Source organism: Ammodytes marinus, assembly GCF_949987685.1.
Source record: "Ammodytes marinus genome assembly, chromosome: 7".
Lineage (NCBI taxonomy): Eukaryota > Metazoa > Chordata > Actinopteri > Uranoscopiformes > Ammodytidae > Ammodytes > Ammodytes marinus.
The window spans coordinates 27,484,618-27,505,425 of record NC_137211.1 but is presented as its reverse complement, the minus strand read 5'-3'; the positions used below and the strand labels follow the sequence as shown (position 1 = coordinate 27,505,425).

At 40.9% G+C, this 20,808-nt stretch overlaps 1 protein-coding gene across 1 annotated transcript; it reads left to right on the top strand.

The window, feature by feature from the left end:
- The first annotated feature begins 1,972 nt into the window (after positions 1–1,972).
- On the top strand, positions 1,973–20,694 carry pard6b (par-6 partitioning defective 6 homolog beta (C. elegans)). The gene is made up of 3 exons (XM_080031832.1): positions 1,973–2,253; positions 4,651–4,873; positions 16,994–20,694. Exons 1-3 carry the CDS (start codon positions 2,191–2,193, stop codon positions 17,956–17,958), a joined length of 1,251 nt encoding a protein of 416 aa, XP_079887958.1. The 5' UTR covers positions 1,973–2,190; the 3' UTR covers positions 17,959–20,694.
- Positions 20,695–20,808: the final 114 nt, after the last annotated feature.

Genomic DNA, 20,808 nt, shown 5'->3' with positions numbered 1-20,808 from the left:
TTGTTTTTGCATCTGTAAAGCACCTTGAATGGCCTTGTGTCCGAAATGTGCTTTAGAAATAAACTTGCCTTGCCTTGCCTTGCCTTGCCTTGCCTTGCCTTGCCTTGCCTTGCCTTGCCTTGCCTTGCCTTGCCTTGCCTTGCCTTGCCTTGCCTTGCCTTGCCTTGCCTTGCCTTGCCTTGCCTTGCCTTGCCTTGCCTTGCCTTGCCTTGCCTTGCCTTGCCTTGCCTTGCCTTGCCTTGCTTTGCCTTGCCTTGCCTTGCCTTGCCTTGCTTTGCCTTGCTTTGCCTTGCCTTGCCTTGCCTTGCCTTGCCTTGCCTGCCTTGCCTTGCCTATATTGGGCCTAATTTATTTTTTAATAATTGTTTTATTACTATTATTGTTATATTTATTACAACCTCAATTCCCAAAATGTTGGGACGTTATGTATAACGTATATACAACCGATAACATTGTTAAACTTTTATCACATTCAATCAAGTTAACAATACAAAAAGTAATATATTTTATGTTTTCCCCCATCTATTTAATAGTTTTTCGCAAATATATGATTATTCTATGGAACATTACTCACATAAACATGTTAACTGGTAACAGATGATATTATCATGAATGGATATAAAGGGGCATCCAGTAAAGGTTCAGTCTTCATAAGCAATAATGGGTTGAGGCTCACCACTTTGTGAAGAATTACATAGGAAAACAGTTCAACAGTATACTTTCAAAGGTTTTTTTATTGAATGTTAATAACAACAAAATTGTAGCACAGCGAGTACACATTTTTTTCCCCTTTTTCTCCCGAACATACCCCACCCACATCCCACCCTCACACCCAACAACACAAAACACACACCACAAGAAATAAAAACAAACAATCTCAACAGTATACTTTAAAAACAACTTTCCTGCAAACAATTAAAGGGTTTCACCATCTACAATCCATAATATGATTAAAGTATTTAGAGAATCCGGAGAAATCTTTGCACGTAACAGGCAAGATTAAAATGTAATGCTCATGGCACTGCATTAAAAAATGACATGATCTTATAAAGGATATTACTACATAGGCCATGGATGGAAATGGATCCACTGAAACTATTTTCTTTCATATTCAGGCTTCATGCCTACTGACTGTGGGGCATAGTCCATAACATATTTTTGATTTCAGTTTATCACTGCATATAATGGTGGGACTGTAATGATACATTCACAGTGTATACTGTACATAGCCTACTAGATCAGTGAGTGTATACACTGGGCAGGTGGCCAGCAGCAGTAGGCCCATGTGACTTTGGCCAGAAGATGTCACTGTAGGCCTACAATAAGAAACAAGGTGAAGTCATTTATAACGTTTACATAATACTTACTATACCATTTTCCCACAGCATGTGTATACAAAATATCACACGTGGTGTAATAGCCTATAGGCAAATGGAAGTCATAGATGTTTGTGCTTTTAGCAATATGAGCATTTTCTGTGAGAGCCCCAAGACTCTAGAACTACGTAGGCTACCAGAGGAAATAAGGGCAACACACTCTCCAACTTCTCTTAAATCACGGTTAAAAACCCAACCTTTCAACTTCAAATTTAGTTTTAATTAAATTCTTGCTGTTAAATTTGCTTTGATTTTGTGTATTGATTTTTTGATCTGCTCTGTAAGGGAGTTTGTAACCTTGTTTTGAAAAATGCCATACAAATAGTTTATTATTTTTTATTTGTTTTACAATGCGTAATAAAAACGAATGAGGCTATTTCTTCTAACAAGACCGTTATCTTTATTGATATCCTTATTAGAGTTGGTTAAAAAAAATAGCTCTTATTTTGAAGCCAAGGGGAAAAGAAAGTCAGGTGTATTTTATTTTGAAGTGTTGTGTCGCCAGCTCTCCAGTCTCCAGGCACAGAGCGAAAGAGAGAGAGATAACTCAGTTGTAGTGTAGCGACGTTGGCTGGCAGGGACGAGTATGAGAAAAGATAAGTTTATTGGGTGAGCTAGACTGGTTGGCAGCCATTGTCCTATTCGCAGAGACGACGCAAATCGTCGGATGTCGAGAAGTCGCAGGACAGCCCGTGTTCCTGGAATAATAACCGGGGGACACACAAGGTGTTTGGATATAGAGCAGTGGCACGGCAGCGGCACCAGGGCGACTGTGTGAGTGCTTCGGCGGCGGCGGACCTGCTGCTAGCGAAACATGAACAAAAACAATCGAGAGCCGAGCAACCGTTCTCTTAGTGCCGTGGAGGTAAAGAGCAAGGTACATATGAAGACTTCTTTGTCAGTTTTATTTGCAATATGTGTGCTTTAAACTCCCCCTGTGATGATTACTATGTGGCTAATTTAGCCTGCTAAGTGGCTTGATTAGCAAGTAATGATGTCGCACAAATTATATTAAACTTAACTAGCTAACACCTGTATTGTTTAGTGTGACTAGCTTGTTCGTAGTTCGGCATAGCCTACTTAAAACCGGGATTTGAACCATGGTGTGTTTTCGATTTTAAGTTAAACTAAGTTTCATTTTTAGCTAGTAAGTTTGAAGGTGGAAGTTATTGTCAGCTGACGCAGCAGTGAGCCAGTGTCACCTGTCACCGCCTCCCCCCCCCCTGGCCCCTGCTCACTCACCGAAACTGTTATGACACTGAACGCAAGATTATGCATCTGCAGCCATTGATCTATAATTTCTTTCCATATCATTAGTTATCGATATTTCACACAATATACTTTAATGTATGGCTGCCACTAAGAACTATTATTTATTGCACAGTGCACCACACAGTAAGGACAGGTAGTGGATCGTGAGGAGATAATTACTGAGTTTGGTACACAGAGTGATTTTTTTTGACAAGCATTCTCCAGAACCTATCAACTCTTTTATGGATTAGTCTTCATGGTTAATTTTCTCCGTAAAAAATCGAATAAACATTTAGTTTTTTGAAGTAAGAACAGCAAATTGGGAAGCATTGCAAGCCACATGTATTGTGTAGGAATTCATTAATATGTCTTACTAAGAACTACAGAGGTAGAGTAGAAAACAGATGTAGGCTAATAATGAAGGCATAGGTATAATCCCTAACTTGATTTAACTTTTGTAACAGAGCAGTTGGAAATAAGCCATTATGAATTTCTTGAAAATAGGTTTGCTTGTCTTGTATATTGCCTATATGTTTGGAACCATCTGGAGGGCTGAAAGCACTACTACATAGCGTTCCTCCTCCAGACTCATACGTGACTCAGCAGAGAGAAATACTTATAAGCCTGATACCTGAACGCTGACAGTGTGACAACTCATTACTGATGACAGCATTGTTTGTTGCTGCTTTGCTTGAGTAATGAATAGCAGAGTGACAGCCAGACCTGTGTAGCCATGACGTTCTTCATACCTACACCACATACGGACAATACCTGTCACACTTATATTTAAGTGTATTAAAGGTGCAGTGTGTAATATGACATCATCAAGAAAGTTCTACAAAGTTCTAGAATGCAACGCTCCCTGGGTAACCCCAACCCTTTCGAATAATAACAGAAGCTACAGTGGCCTTCAAGGACAAGAACAATTCTGAATTTTAAACAATGCACCTGATGACATTCCAACTATGACACTTTCAAGATGGCGGCACTAGGCCTTGGTCCAAAATATGCAGAAATATGGACATATATGAGACCTTTTCTAAGGGGAAAAAAATAATTAAAATTTTTTTTTTCAGCTATTATGCACTTAATTAAATGTTCTTATGGATATTATAATTACTTTCTACAAAATCTGCTAGGAAATAAAACCCAAAATTCTACACACTGCAGGTTTAAGCACACTTATTAAATAAGTGTCACTTGTTTGACATACGCACTACACACTGTTTAACACTTAACCAAGGACAAGCTCCGAATAGGACTAAGCAAAGTTGTTGAAAGTACTCTACGCTAGAGATAAATGTCACTGTGAGCTAGCTAGCTAACAAGAGCCAATTCCCTAAGTTCTTAAAGATATAGTTCACAACTTTTTTTTGTTAGCTTGTTGCCTCCCCCTCTCAGGTTCTAGACGAGGCGACAGAAACCGTTCCTGTAACGTTTGTGCGTGCCTTATTGAAGGAGACATGGGCAAAGGTTGCTCATCGCTAATTAGCTTAGCTCAAACACTGGTAGTCAAGGGGAGCATTAGCCTGCCTCCAACTACAGTCGGCTGATCAACTTTACAACATCACTCAATGCTCTTGTGAGCATGTTGGGATGCCGTTTATGTACCACGCTATGTTGCGCTCTATATTTTAAGCACTTTGTGTCATTTTAGTATCAATTACGAGAAGGAACTCGTATACAGACGTTTTTTTGCATACACACTCAAAGTCTACATTAGTAATTGAGTACATGTGGTGTGTTGGCTTGTCCACATAGATGGCAGACTCTAATATAGCCTTCTGTGGTTTTCTACTTAGCTAGGCTACCAGAACAGTGTATGCATCGTATCTTTTGCTGCCTAGAATCTAAGACTTATTTAAACATATATTGCATATGTATTCATTGCAGGCAAAGGCTTTTGTTCTACATCTCAGCTATCTCAAGTTTTCTTTTGCTCTTATATAATCCGTTTCTTAACCTCTTTCATACCGACGTGCGATTGTGCTCATATTTGCTTTCCCGGTGTTCTCCGTCCCAGTTTGGTGCAGAGTTTCGTCGGTTCTCACTGGATCGGTCGAAGCCGGGCCGCTTTGATGAGTTCTATGGCCTCCTGCAGCACGTCCATCGCATCCCCAACGTGGACCTGTTGGTGGGCTACGCTGACGTGCACGGAGACCTCCTGCCCATCAACAATGATGACAACTACCAGAAAGCCATCACCACTGCCAGCCCTCTACTCAGGCTGTTCCTGCAGAGGAAAGGTATGCACAGAGGAAGGGTTGCAACAGAGAGTCCCTAGATTCCACCTGTTTGATAAATCAGATCTGCTTATGCGTGGGAATACAAACGAAGATCTTGAGTATGCCTCGAATAGTACAGCATAGATATGGAATAGGCTGTTGAACAGGAAATGTATGTTATTGAGCTTTGTGTATTTTTGTCTAGATAATCAAAAAGATCCAATTATGAAAGATTCAAAGAAGCTTTTCCACGTTATTTAGACTTCAGTTTGCCTATGTGGTTAGCACATGTTTAGAGGGTTAAGCATAAACCTGTTTTCTACATGTATAAAATCTTGATTAAAATGATTCATCTTGGAGTGCACCCTAGGAAATGGCACAGGTCACTGTTGAATACAGGGTGGACCCCTAATGTCTGCTCCAGGTCACTCTGTTTTGTGTAAGCTGTCTTGCTGTGCCATATGAGCCTAATAGAATCTAAGCCACTTTGTCAGGAGGAGATTAGTGGGGTCACTGTGTTCCAAAGACACGCTCCAGAGACACTAGCCCCTCGCTGGGCTCACTGCTCACTCACACCCTCACACACATAGCACACTAACACATGTGAAAACAGTCATGCAGGCAAGTGGAAATCACACATTAGCGATTCACTCACACGCATAGAAAAGATTGAGCAAAGGCAAAACACGCACACACGCACGCAGGGACACACACACACACACACACATGCAACCTCAACCCCCTGGAGACCCCGCTTCCCTCAGACCATTTTCCTTCGTGATTTATTTACCCCCCCCCCCCCTTCACCCTATTGCTAGCTCCAGATGGTTAGCCTAATATGCTCTGCAGTGTGCAAATGCAACTTATATAGATGGTTTATTATCTGCTGACACTTGTTTTATTCTCTGTTGATGCCTGGCTTTATATTAAGTCAATGCCTTCTTTGTCGGGGGCCAAGTGAGGTATGTCACGCTAAGGACCAACTCTTTGGTCCTTGGTGTGGGCGAGTTAAAGGTGGAGGAGCATGGATCATAGCGTGTGTCACACTTGGTCCTTAGCTAAGACTGTAGCTGAGCAATTAGGTCCGCGGTCGGTTGTGATTGGTCATTATTGCATAATAGCAGGAATTCAGACAAGGCAGCAGTGGGCCAAAGTGTGTTATACTCAGCCTTCATAGAGTAGTGAAAGGGAAGGAAATCTTATTATATCATTAAGGTATTGTGTGCTTTTCACAACACTCAATCTCCAGTCTCAGTGATTGTTAACTTTCCGATTGTTTTGTGTCTGTTGCTTTACACAGTTCAGTCCATGTGTGTCGTGATGTTATTTTTGGTTCTGCGTTTTTCTGTCAGGAAGGCAAAACCCAGGCTACATACTGTATATCCTAGGGTTGGTGCTCTTCTGGTTATTTTCATTCATTGGTATGCAATGGATAGAGGGATGGATGAGTATCTCTTGTATTGTTGTGGTCTGGTTCTTGCATAATGTCCGCATTGTTGCTTTTCCTGCATCAACAACACTACAAGACTGAGCGCTGTGGCTTGATTGTTCACTGCTGAAAAGTGTTTGTGCCAGTGTGTGTGTGTGTGATCATTGCAGTCAATAATGCGATTTGCGATGGCAATTGAATAAATAAATAGATATTATAAGTTTGCTTGGTTTTGTCAATACACATTTTTATCTAATCCCACTGGAACTTGCCTGGGCGATTTCTGTCATGCATTCATGACATTGCTCTGTCAAGTATCAGGTATAGATTGGTTGTCCTGCTATGGAGACGTCACAACTTTAACTTTCCCAGGTTTTGCATAGCACTTCTTTCTGTTCAGCGTCCCTGTACCTGAATCCTAAATATCTCCACACAGCGGATGTTGCGTTTATTTTCACCACCAGTTCAGCATGCCTAAGCGTCATGCTCCCTGGTCATCAGCATTCTTGTTTGTTTACATGTCGTCTGCACGCTATAGTCATGCAAATGGTGCATCGTGCGAACACACACACACACACACACACACACACACACACACACACACACACACACACACACACACGATTGCGAGAAGATTAATTGTGCAGCACCCCTGCTGACGGGCTAATCTGGACAGTGTGAGCTACCTTTTTGGATATAAGATCAGTGAACATTCATTAACACTAGCTTCTGGCCAATACTGTAAGCGTCTGTGGGCATAAATTATTGATGCTGCTTAAATCAATATATTACTTAAGAGATATATAGTATATTGATATCAGATTCCTTTGGCTGTAGTAGTCATAAAAATGAATATCGTGACTGCACTGAATGTTCACTTTTATAACCTGAGCAGCATCACTAACAGGTAATACGATTTTCATTAATGATTTTGCTCCCCATGCACATTCATTAGACTCTTAATTTTTCTTTTATAGGTCTATAATAAATGGATGGTGGCTTGCAGTTATTAGGTTATGTTCTTGAAGTCCCTGTTCCACCTGCTTCTTGTGTACTTTCTCTCTGTCGGTGCAAGCTGTGTGAAAATGCAGTGTTGATTTCGAGGCAGAATCTGAGGGGCCCATTCCGTTTTCCTTTTGTCTTTGGTCATGCACATGACAGCCGAGTTCAAGTTGGGTCCAACACAGTTTAGCCATCAATTTTAGGCATGAATATTGGCAGTTTTATCGGCGGTTAAGGCAACGCTTCTTTTTCTCAGCAAGTTGCCCTTCCAAAAAGGTACGGCTCTAATCCCATAAGCAACATTGTCTTCTGTATGAATTTCATGAGAATTTTTTTTGTTGTTGCCTGAAGCCATTTCCACTCAAGTTTCCACTCTAGTGTAATGGTGTGGACAGTCAAAGACATGTATGGTGTCATGTTAACTTTACGACCACATATCAAGTTGTCAGTAAATAGCTCTCTGCCCCTAACAGCAGCACTTGTTTCACTTTATTGTACAAGTCTGGAATGGCTGTCCTTTTGTCCTTAGTCACTCATGTGCTATTGCTAGTATGGTAGAGGTCGTAGATGATGGTTCTGCTTGGGCAACACACTAGCAGCTTCAGAGGCCTCTCAACTCCGTGAAAAGTTCATCATTGCAGCGGCTCACGGGTGATTGATTTGGGATGGGTACATAGATTTGACATAGGTCTAAAGCTTTGTCCTTTTTTGACAGGTTCTTTATTTGTCAAATTAGGCCCACATCTACAGTTCTGTCCTCACTTTTATAATATAGATAGATAGAGAAATTGGTCTTAAGAGGTTTATTTTAAACATGCCCATATGACACAGCAGATTTGTTCATGACAGCAATAAAGGAATACCATTGCTATTTTTAAATACCCCGGAGTATCGTATTACAGCATTGCCGCCCAACCCTATTGTCCGTCTTTGAACCCATTCACACTATACGTACAGAGTTTCCTGGTTGTCATCCATTGAATGGTAGCAGCCTTTTCAAGCAATCTCCCCCAGTGCATACATGGGCTTGTTTGGTGACGTTTTTACTTATTGCTCACACAGTTTCAGTCTTGTGAATGTAATAGAAGTAATAAGTTACCAGTGCAATGAGTCACCCAGCCACAGCAAAGGAAATGTACTGTGTCAAAGTACAACAAAGATAAAAGTCTCCCCGCCCTGCAGAGTAAGCATGGGATCAAGATAACGGCAGCAACTCTCGGTGTGTTAAGCAATGTACCAAGTGTGTGAAGGAAGGACAGGGAGAGATGCTGCAGTGCAGGTTTAGAATGTAACGGACAGTCATGTTAAACAAGGAACACTGCAATATATCGTGATATTAATTTCCGTGATATCTGTATCGTATCGTCAGCTCCAGTATCGATATATATTTTTTTTAAATGGGTTGTGAACTACAACCTCCACTCATGTAGATGTCTCAGTACGGCTAGTTGCTCTGAATTCCCGGGTTTTGAATTTTATTTAAGTTGGCGCTTAATTATCAATATAATGTGATGTATTTAGATTGCCTTGATATATCACAGCAACTTGTATTCCAGCTTTGTATTTACATTTTCATTGAACTATGTGGAATATAACAATATATCGCAATGTATAGCAATGTATCGTGATATTGCATATCATGAGCCATGTATCGTGATATTGCATATCATGAGCCTTGTATCGTGATGTGTATCGTATCGTGGAGTCCTTGCTAATACACAGCCCTACAATGTGGTGGAGAAAGAAAAATATTTGGACACAAGAGAAAAGACAACAACACATTTAAGAATGAAAAAGGAAAATGCCACATGTGAGTAAGGAAGGATAGATTTAAATACAGTGAGTCTGGGCTGGCAGGTGTAATGGATGTCATCTTACCCATGGACCATAGTAGAGAAGCATGGTCCGTGAGAATTACAGAGTCCAGTCAACCCTGCTTTGGATCTCAAGTTTTTCACAGTGCATACATTTCCAGAGAGAGAGAGAGAGAGAAAAAGAGAGAAAGAGACGGGAGGAATGCAGAGTGAGGCCCAAGTTGGGGAGGGTGGGAGAGCAAGAGAATTACAGAGAGGGAGGGAGAGAGATGGAGAAACAAGGGAGGGAGAGAGGAGGGCATTTTGGGTGGAATGTGTGGCCAGCCTCTGATCATGTCTGCTGGCTAGATTAGACAGGACAACGGGGCTGAAGACTGGACCCTCAGTCAGCTCAAAGAGAAAGACATGGTGAACAAGAGGGTTCATAGAGTCTGGAAGGTTAGGAAAAAGGCTTGACTTTAAATTGTGTGTTTTTCAAGGCTTTTAAATGTGCTTGAAACCTGATTTCATATGGATCGTCTCCATATTGACAACTAGACTGACCTGGGGATCATCAAGAACCTCTTCTGCCTTTCATCCTGGCTTCCTGATTATAGCAGCTCCTATGTTTTTATTTGTTTTCTTGAGTTAATTTATGCCCATTTTTTCTTCTTTCACTGCTGTTGCACTATTTGCAACTTCTTTTTTTTCCGATCACCATTGGCAATGTCAACAAGCTACTTACTAACAGGACCAGTAGATTTTTAGTGTTGAAATCAGCATGCTTTTTGTGTGATTCTGACCCACAATCCAGTGCGCACCGGAAGTGACATCACATTGACGCTGCCTCCATATGAAAACAACCAGGGATGAGATGGATATATAAGCAACAGGCAATATCAAGGCGCAATGTAATGATGGAATAGATAAGTAAAAGTATGCCCCAATTGTATGCCTACTGCATGTTGAATAAATTCTATTTTTGATCAGTTGTAGTATGTAGAATAGAAAAAAGAACGAGTATGCGATTTGGAATGCAGGGCGGTAGTATCGGTACTGTCACATACAGAAACATGGCAGCAGGAAAATATTCCCAACTCAAATGCCGGGGTTCCTGTTAAGGAGCGACTGTGCTTTGTAGACATTGAACTGTTGGTAATTAATCTATGTCCATATTATCTGTTGAGGGAGTTCCCATGGGCCATCCTAGTTGGCGTTTACATTCCGCCATCAGCTGTTGTGAACATAGCCTGTGATGTCATCGGTCTACTCAGAAGACTTACTAAACACACACACACACACACACACACACACTCTCTCTAACACCCATTGCTCTCATAACAATCTCTGGAGACTTTAACCACTCCATCAACTTTTTTACAATTAGTCAACTGCCACACCTGATAAAATATAATGCTGGTAGGTTTTGTTTTAATAATGTTTATACTTTTTTACTTTAAACTTGCCTATTATTGATATGATTGAAGATTATGTTCTTGGCAATTAAATATTTTCCTCCGTGGCCAGATCTAACTTCAGGTTGGGCTGTGTTTATTTTTTTTCCAGAGCCAGAAGCTGAAAGCAGGAGACCCCCTGCTCAAGCTCAGTCCTCCCCAGTAAAGATTCTATTTAGACGCATGAGCAACAGACTTGAGAGGCTAGACTTGAGTTCCCCCACTGGCAGCCCCCCACCTTGCTACTCCTCCTCCCTCCCATCTTCCCCTCTGTCCTCCCCAAGGTCTAGAAGTCTTTCCTCATCCTTCTCCTCATGGAAGTCACATATCGCCGGGCTGCGTAGGAGTCTCGGCTTATCGGATGCTGATTTAACCCCCTCGACCCCGGCTCAGACTCCTGCCCAGAACCCCTTCCTTAGACCTGCATCCTGCCCCTGTCCCCTGAACCAGCAGAGTCCAAGTACCAGCAGCCATCATAGTCCCTCCCAGTCCAGTAGTCTTACCCCACGCTGACTCACCCATTTCTCAGTCCCTCCTTAGATACACACTTGTCTTACCAATCCCAGTCAGGGTCACTTCCTTGGGCAGAATGTGTTAGACCGAGAGAGACAAAGAGAAAAAGACCAATAAACAGTCTCCTGCTAAGACTGAGGAGAAAAAAATGAGAGGTTGAGAAGGAGAAGAGGAAGGTGTCTTGCCAGCACAAAAGAAAAGGAATGGATGAGATGTCAACACGGTCACAGAAAAGTGACGTGCAATGAGTGTAGACTGAACAAATAAACTGTATTCATTCTGCATCAACCCCAATTGTAAAGATTATGTAAATGACATACGTTGCACACTGCTACTTTACAGTGGCTTTCTTCTAACAATGAAGATTTGAGTTTCAGTATTTTTTTTGTTGATAAATGGCTCCTGTCGACAGAGTAATAAAGCAGGACTGATGAGTGTAATTGAGAATTCATGAGTGAGAATATGAGGCCCAGAAGCCGGCTAGTGTGTGTATGAATGGCTTCTTTTGAATTATGGATTTAATAAGAAATTATTCAAATTGTCAGCTCAAAATACACATTAAGGGTTTTGTCTTTGCTCCAACTTGCCTCAAAGCCTCTGAAGTTTTTTTTTTAAACAGCCTCTTCCTTTTCCAAACACATATCACTCATATCAGTGAACTGTGTTGTCTGCTTCTGTTTTCTTGCCATCACTATTCTGTTCCTCTCAACACTCTCCATTGACCTTCCCCCTTTCCATTTCATTCTCCCAGGCTTATCAGCAGCATTGAGGTACTGCTATCTGAACCAGGAGGTAGGCTCTCTACACCAGGAATAGTAACCCTCTGGGAAAATTATTCTTTATCAGCGTTTGCTCCTTTTCTTTTTTCCCCCCTCTCTCTCCACTACATGTATTCACTTTATTTCTGTTTTATGTCCACCCTTGTTTTTTTTTCTACCACTCCCTCCTCCCCCTTTCCTTCTTGTTCTGTGTCTGGAACACTGTGGCACCGGCTGCGTGCTGAACATTCAGGATTGTCGTAAAAAAAAAAAAAAAAGCAGATTTTTCTAGAACATCACAACTTTAAACTGCTTGAAGGGCTCAAAATTAACTTTTGGGTTACCAGCCAGAGACAATTACTTTTTGCATTGCATTTAGCTCTCATTACATTTTAGCATGCCATCTCTTCTCATGAGATTCTTAATCATTATATCTTATTGTGCATTGATTATTGACTAATAGTAGAAAAACTAGTAGGGGTGCACTGATTGCAATTTAAACAAAGAGTCTATTTGTGTTTTTCAGAAAGGTGGAGAAAGAGGGTGTTTTTTTTAATCATACGTTGGAAGTCTATTCACACTGGGGACACATTAATATTGAAAAAACATAACATAGTGCCAAAAATTAGCGGGGGTATAGCAAGATGTTTTGCGGATATGTCCCCTATCATTCACTGTCCTAACTCGTCTGAGCACGGAGCTTGTTTTTCTGAGTTGACTTGAACACACCATAAGTGGGCAGGGTATCCAGCTGCATCTGTAGAATACTAGGATAAGCTCAGAGGATATTGAGCCTCACCATGGGACATCTTTAAGAATGAAGCAAGGGACAATGATGTTTCCGTTTAAGCCTTTTATTGCCACAAATAACAGATTGGAAGAGGAGGCTCCACGGTAGTCCTGTTTTTTTTTCTATAAATGATAAAGACAAAATATAATACAATTTAACAACAAACATCACAATTAGGTACCTAATAGGCAAGTAAAAGGGGTAGCGGTATTACCAATAAGAAATTATATATTTAGTACTACTTACATACAAAACTCAATATTCAAATTAGGTTAATAAGTTTGAGAATTTCACTTAAAACTGGTCAAGCATTTATCACATCCAACTTACAATATCCAGTTTAATACAACGACATATGGAAAGGAAATACACTCACTTAATCACATCTAAGGTTTGATCTGAATCACAGGAACAGAGGACCCTCACATGTGGTTTAGTGTGGCTGCCAGCCAGAACAAAGGATGTGGGTGGGCTATATAGATAGGTCACTGATTAGGGCTGAGTGAGATCAGGTGGGCCTGGGTGGATCTACTCCACAGGTGTGTGTAGATGGAGGAGGGGTGTGGCTCTTTTCTACAGAGTCTTTCTTCAGTAAACTCCGGTACACTCCTGCTGTAAGGCAGCCCCAGTCACAGAGCTACTACTAGTGTCTTATTGTGAATGAATGAGTTATCTATTAGGCCTCAGTTATGCTTTGAGTATTCAGACACAAGGTTCAGTAAACCAACTGGAAAGAGGCACAAAAGAAAAATACAGACGAAACCGTGTATTTGAAATGCTGTTTTAACTGAATGATATCCATTTGTCGACACACTCTCGCCTTTTGTACCTGAAATTACTTTTTCAATGTACATATATACTATTGCAAGAGCAAGAGCAGGGGAAAGGCAGCATAGCTCTGGGAGAATTCATAGAGCATGCAACATCACTGAATCCTTATCTTGCCTAGGGCACAAACATGGTTTGAGCCGGCATTGGTCGCGTGTCTCATCGACAGAAATGCTCTCATTTATCTCTGATTTTGAAAAATGTGTTCAGGGTATATATAACATTGGTTATATCATTGTATGAAGTTCTAATGCAAAGTTAATACATAATCCACCTTTAAACACATGAAAAGCTGTATGTGTGTTTACATTGTACTTTGCCTATAGGCCTTTTTAGCCAATTAGACTTGAGCTCTGCTTCTGTGCTCTGAGCTAAAAATGTAACTCTGTTTTTTTCAGTATTGGCTTTCTCATTGTTACTGTTCATTAGTACTGAGACAGCATCCCTATAGATGCATGTACTTTGTGTTTCAGTTGCTTGTGTGTGTGTGTGTGTGTGTGTGTGCCAGCAGATGCTTGCACATGTCTCCCTAAAGCTGTCGTCAGAAATATGCATGATTATACTATTCACTTGCATACAGCATCTCTTCGCTATGTGTGTGTGCCTGTGAGTGGCCCTGAGGGGACTGTCCTATTCCCTTCCCTGAACTATAACTTAAGTGACAGTACTGTCCTTTTATATGCTGGGGATAGAGGGAGGGTTCATGAAAAGAAGGCTAAAAGGTGGAGCTTTGGTTACTCTATGCATGACTGCACTGCGAGAACAAACCCTTGTCTATGTGATGGAGGGAAATGCCAGTGTGTTCTATGCATAATGCACTTCCTTATGACTGTGTTTACGTGAATGGCAGGAACAAGACATACAGGAAGAAGCTCGGGTTACAAAAATAGTGATTCAGCATTTTCACCTGTTTTCAACTGTCATGTAGAGTTGGCCCATAAGGTCAGGGCTGGAAAAGATGAAGTTAGTTTGTGTACACTATAGGCTCCGGCTTCATAGCTAACTGAAATGTGAGTCTGCCTACTCTTTCTGTGCATTTCTTTGTTTGGGTTTTAGGGATGGGGAGGTGTGGTGGGGTGCGTACCTGAACTTTAGAGCGGCATTATATACTATATCAATTTCCCACATAAAGAGGCACAGTGGTTTCACTAAAGCCAGAGGGACACTGAGTAATTGCATAAGATACACACCACGTTTCTCCAGAATCAAAATATTAACCACTTTTATGTTATCTGAAAAATCTGGGTGTGTGGGCTTAAGTGCCAGAGTAGAAACCCTGGAGATTCCAAAAGGTAATCGTGAAAGATTTAATTTGCAAGAAAAAAAGAAATGAATTAAACCAAAACATGGATAAAATGAAACAGAAGCAACAAATACATACATTTAAATTAAACTAGGAATATGTGTATTTATATATTGGTGTGTGTGTGTGTGTGTGTGTGTGTGTGAGTGTGTGTGAATGAATGTATTGATTTGTATGCATGCATGTGTGTTTGAGAAAAGGAGAGAAAGTGTGTGTGTGTGTGTGTGTGTGTGTGTGTGTGTGTGTGTGTGTGTGTGTGTGTGTGTCTCACTCTTTGAGGTATACTATGACACACATCAAAGTATTCGGTTTAAGATTGCCAGAGCTTTTATTTATAAAGCACCTTCATCTAAAAACAGAACTGTGCTTTAACCAGCTAAATGTGTGGAATTTGGAAAGGTATAAAAGAAGGTTGAGGACATATCCAAAAGAAAGATGTTAAAAATAACAAACAAAATGGTTGGGTCCAACTGGCTAGAGACTGGCAAAAAAAAAGTTAAAGTATGAAGGTCAAAGATGTTAATGTTTAGCTACTTGAATACTGCAGGTTAACAGTTAGAGAGACAAAGTCTAGTTGTCCCCCTCCCTTACCTGGACAGCCCTTGGTCTACTGTTAATATCAGTCAGGGTTAAGTCTAGTGTAGCTTGATAATCTACTCCTCTTCTAAAAACACATGAAACAGGTCAGGGTTATGTGGCCTTGCTGACTTTTGCAATGAAAATGAGACAACCTGAAACAGAGATACCAACAAAAGAACAACAAAGCTATCAGTGTATTTTTCAATTTGAACTAGTACTTTTAACATTTTTAACATCAGGACCACAACATACCAACAACTTCATTCATTTTCATTTATATTATTCTGCCCCCTTTTTTGGCACTCAACTACTTCAACCTTAGGCCGTGTCTGAACTGCCATACTAACGTCCTACTCATACTCATTTTGACTTCAATTTGAGTATGTGACGGTTGGGTATGCGAGTTTGGGTATGTGAGAAATTCCCGGATGAGTACTAACTTCCGGGAAGATTTTGGGTATGAATCGATCGTATACTTTTCCTACTCAACCGCCCCACAATGCACTGGGTCAATTCTACCCGCCCAGGAAAATGAAATATTTTCGAGCAAGTTGCTAGGCAACAACATTGTTTGGGGTTCCGCGATCTGACAACTGTACGTGCAGTCATTCATAAACTCTTACAATAGATAAGAGATGAAGATAAATACCTAACAACATTAGAGTCACTAAGTGAAATGAGTGTTGTGAGTCTCATAGTGGAGAGAGATCAGAACAGATCGCTGTTCCACACACCGCGGCTCGTCCAGCTCAACTCACAGACAGCTGAGTGCTGATGAGCCGGACAGAGAGCGTCGGAGGGATCCTCCGCCTCAAAACATCATTATTATAAAACAAGAGGTCTAAAACACAGATGATGAACACAGGACTGTAAAAATCTAGTTCAATATCTAACCTGTAGAGGGCGGTTATAAGCTTAACAGTGTCTAAACTGCCTGAATCTTATAAGAAGAAGAAGAAATTCTTCATCGCTTGAGTATACTTCAACTGAGAACGTTTTAGACGCAGCTCGCATACACAATCGATCTTTGAGTAGAGAGTATGCAGTATATAGATGGTGAGTATGTAGGATGTAGGACGCTAGTATGGCAGTTCAGACACGGCCTTAAACACTTCTTCCAAACTGTCAAACATCCAGCTCAATTAAGCTATTTATGGTATCACTTTTATCATTCTTACTTTTCATACTTCCATAAATATCCACTTAAACGTCCCCTATTGAAACAATTGGAAAACGTTTGACAATCGTGAAATATTTTCAGACGGTACCACACTTTAAACCAGCTCTAGTGTTCTTGTTATTCACATTACAGACACTATTTTAATATACTGTCTTCATCAACACCAGGCTTGGCTGGTGTGGCATTTCTCATCAGTACGACCTGAGGGGATTTCTGGGGATCGTGTGTGTGTGTGTGTGTGTGTGTGTGTGTTAAGTACAAGCACTCTGCAGGGAGGGCCTCAGGCTGAGAACTGCTCTAGTGCAATGCATTATCTTCTCTCCTGAAACTACATGATGCAACAGACTAAACAGCCTAAAGAGTAAAGGCTTGATGTCTAATGGAATATTCACCAGCTTATGTCTCTGTTTTTTCTCTTCCCTTTCTGCCACCATTTCCCCCTTCCTCTTCCTCTTCCTCTTCTTTCCTTCCCTTTGTCTTCTTCTATTACCTCTATCTCTTCATTTTCACAGAGGAAGCTGATTACACCACATTCGGTACCGACTCGCTGACCAGGAAAAAGAACACGGTGCTGTCTGCGGTTCTCCTGCGGCCAGACGCCACCAGGAAGAAAGCCCCCACGGTCATCATCAGCCTGCCCCGGGACTTCAGGCCCGTCTCCTCCATCATCGACGTGGACATCCTGCCCGAGACGCACCGCCGCGTGCGCCTGTACAAGCACGGCCAGGAGAAACCCTTGGGCTTCTACATCCGGGACGGCTCCAGCGTACGGGTCACCCCCCAGGGCCTGGAGAAGGTCCCGGGGATATTCATCTCCCGCATGGTGCCGGGGGGGCTGGCCGAGAGCACCGGCCTGCTAGCCGTCAACGATGAGGTCCTGGAGGTCAACGGTATCGAGGTGGCTGGCAAATCCCTGGACCAGGTGACCGACATGATGATCGCCAACAGCCACAACCTCATCGTCACCGTCAAGCCGGCCAACCAGCGGAACAACATAGTTCGCGGTGGTGCTGGTGGGGCAGCTTCCGGTAGCTCGGGCCGCTCATCAGACAGCGGTGCCTCCTATTATGGCTATGGAGGGCCGGGTGGCGCCGCGGCCGCCTCCACGCCGTCGCACATCATTCAGAACTTCCCCGTGGGAGAGCTGGAGAGCGACGAGGAGGATGATGAGGACTTGGTGATCGAGACGGTGGGGGAAGAGTCGGCGCACATGAGGAGGGCGTCTTCCAACTACAGCATGCCCACGGTGCCTCGCTACGAGCCCCACCTGCAGCTCCGCGCAGACGCTATCTCCACCACCTCCTCCTCCTCTTCAACGCTCTTCATCAACACCAATGGGACCCCCCTGCTGGCCACCGGCGGCAGCAGCCAAGCACTTAACGACGACGATTATTCCGATTCGACCACAGCGTCCCAGGACAGGGCGATGGAGAGGCGAAGGAGTCTGGAGGAGGATGGCACGGTTATAACTCTGTAGACTGGACATTCACTAGAAAACTAAACCAGAAGGGGAAAAACCCTGGAATATTTGCTTCACACACTTTGGGAATCATGAATCAACACAGAAACATCCTGTTCTATCATACACATGACTGTACCTGATAAGCACAATGATATGTGTACATATTCAATTTCAATACGACACTGACATGTTTGTGTATTCAACATGTCAAACATCTACGCTCCATATTTTTGCTCTGGTACCATGCCATTAACAACACGTGTGCCATGGTGTTTTTTTTGTTTTTTTTTCTATGACCACCTCCACTTTGGTACACAGTTGCGGTCCATACAAATGCATGTACCACAACAACTGACCATGTGCTGAAAACTGAAACAATAATGTCATTTTCATTGGAGGAGAAGCCACTTGAAAAAAAAAAAATTACAAGTCTGGGTTGGCTCAGATGCTTTTAATAGCTGTTTTATTTTTAGCCGTGTTTTCACTTCGCCTGCTGTGATAATGAACTGACTGATATGAAAGGTTAATGACGTTGATCATTCTTGGGAGTCTTTTTTAAAATCCCTTTACCAAGCAAAATATGCTTGTGTTTTTATATTATTTCAATATTTTCTGACTTTTTCTTTTCCTTTTTAAAAAGGCCTGTAACTTACAAGTGACTGTATGACCACTTTGGAGCTGAACATGGCTCCTAACTGGGAATGGGAACATCTATCATTTTCACATTTCATATTACCTGAATATTGCACTCCTCTCTCTCTCCTTTTTTTTATTTTTTATAACAAGGGCTCTTTCCCCTGCTGCATGTGTACAAATAACATAATGTGAATGTGATTTTTTTTTTTCTTTGTATTTTTCCTCTCCATTCTATCCGGACCATGACTTGGTATACTGTATGTAATCTACATCTATGCTGTTTTCTAGCCAGACCCAGAGAGTTCACTTGGATGTGTCCTGAGACGTTCACATATGAAAAGTGTTTTTCTCTGTACCATTTCTTTGTGGTATTTCTTCATTCTCGGTCAGTGTAGCTCTTGGTCATTCGATTTTCATTTTACAAAAGAATATTTTAAATTAAAAAAAAACAAGTGGTTATTTGATTTTCGTTTTAAAATATAAAAATTTAAATATAAAATGTATTCTTTACCAGTGTTAAAAAAGGGATTAATCCAACTTAAAAATTGATTTGATTTTAATTTTTCTATTTCTAAAAAAATTGTGCAATGTTAGGGGAGGAAAAAAGGACAGTTCTGGTTGCAGCCCTTAGTTGCAGCCGCCACTCTCGAACAGGAAATGCACGCAAAAAGATATAAAAAATAAAATCCAGCTGAAACTTGCGGTGACACGATTTCTTCCAGTTTACACGCCTTTACTTTGTAAACTGCAATTTCTTGCGCAGAATATGAAAACAATGGGCTTTCTTTCTCCCTGTAAAGAAAAAACTTCATATTTAAATTTTTGTATTTCAAAATGGACATCAAATAGCCACTTGTTTTTTATTATTATTATTATTATTATTATTATTTTTAAATCCATTCATTCCATCCATGACCATAATGACACACTTTAAAAGAACAGAACCGTAGTCAAAATAGCTGCTTAATATTAACTTTGGCACAAACGGCAAGTAGCTGGACTGTTATACAAATACAACCACAGTGCTGCACACATTGAAAGTAGAGAAACGGGCCATATATCTCACAGGAATCCCTGGTCAAAATAAAGCGAATATACATTCAGGTACACTGGGCACAACAGATACCTTTATTTGATGAAGGTGAGGTACGTTTATCAGAACAGTATGCCTTGGCTCTAAACTGTATTGGGCTTCAATGAACTTCCATCTCAGCAAATTTCTGTTTTGATAGATAAAGGCATGAATTTAAAGTAGCTCTCCTGTTGTGCATTGATTTTTATCTCACTCACAAAACAATCTGAACCTATGTGCACTTTTATTTTTCATCACATGTAATTCTGCTTATTGATTTGAATATCTGATGAGCCTACAAAATGGTGAATATCTACAACTGGAGAACAACATGTTGGTGTGTCCAACATTGTTTATTTTAAGCTATATTAACAGAAGGCACTATCTCTTTCTTTTAAAGTGGGATTGATTCTGTCTTTCATTCTCCACATTAAACACTAAAGAATGGTATTCTGAATGCATGACTTTGAGAAATCAATGTTAATTTATTTTCTTTTTATTTCAAACTTGACCACAGGACACTTGGGATTGTAACTACAGCGACAATTTGTATTTATTCTCTTATCATGCGTCTGCATATTTTCTTTTCTTTGTACACATCTTATGACAATTTTTATAACTGATGTTTTTTTTTCGTTGTCATTCATCATTCTTGTTGTGGTCTTAAATCTTATGGTACTGTAGATGTCATTGCCCCATACAAGATGATTTTAGAAAGTGTTTTTACTGTTCCTGGCTAAAGTAACAGGAGAATGTGGCGAGACACGATGCTGTATTTTTCCATATTGTGAATTATCAATATTATTTTGTGGGAGAAAAACACGGCTGTATTGGCACAACCACAACAGACTACATGTTTTGCGTAGTGTCGGATTCTTCTTTGAAGTGATTGAGCGATGATTTTAGCTAGACAGATAAATCCTACGGTATAGATTTGTAATGAGGATTGTCCGTATTTTCATATTGATGCTATATATGTGATGTACATTTTAATCACATTTAATGAGAATATTTTAAAATTCAACTTGAGAGATATATATATATATAAATACAATAATGTACACCTGTAATTGCTGATTGAAGGAGCTGGATAAAATAAACTAATATTTGGCAATCTTCATTGTTTAGTGTCAATTTGTAGAGAATGTTAAGGTTTT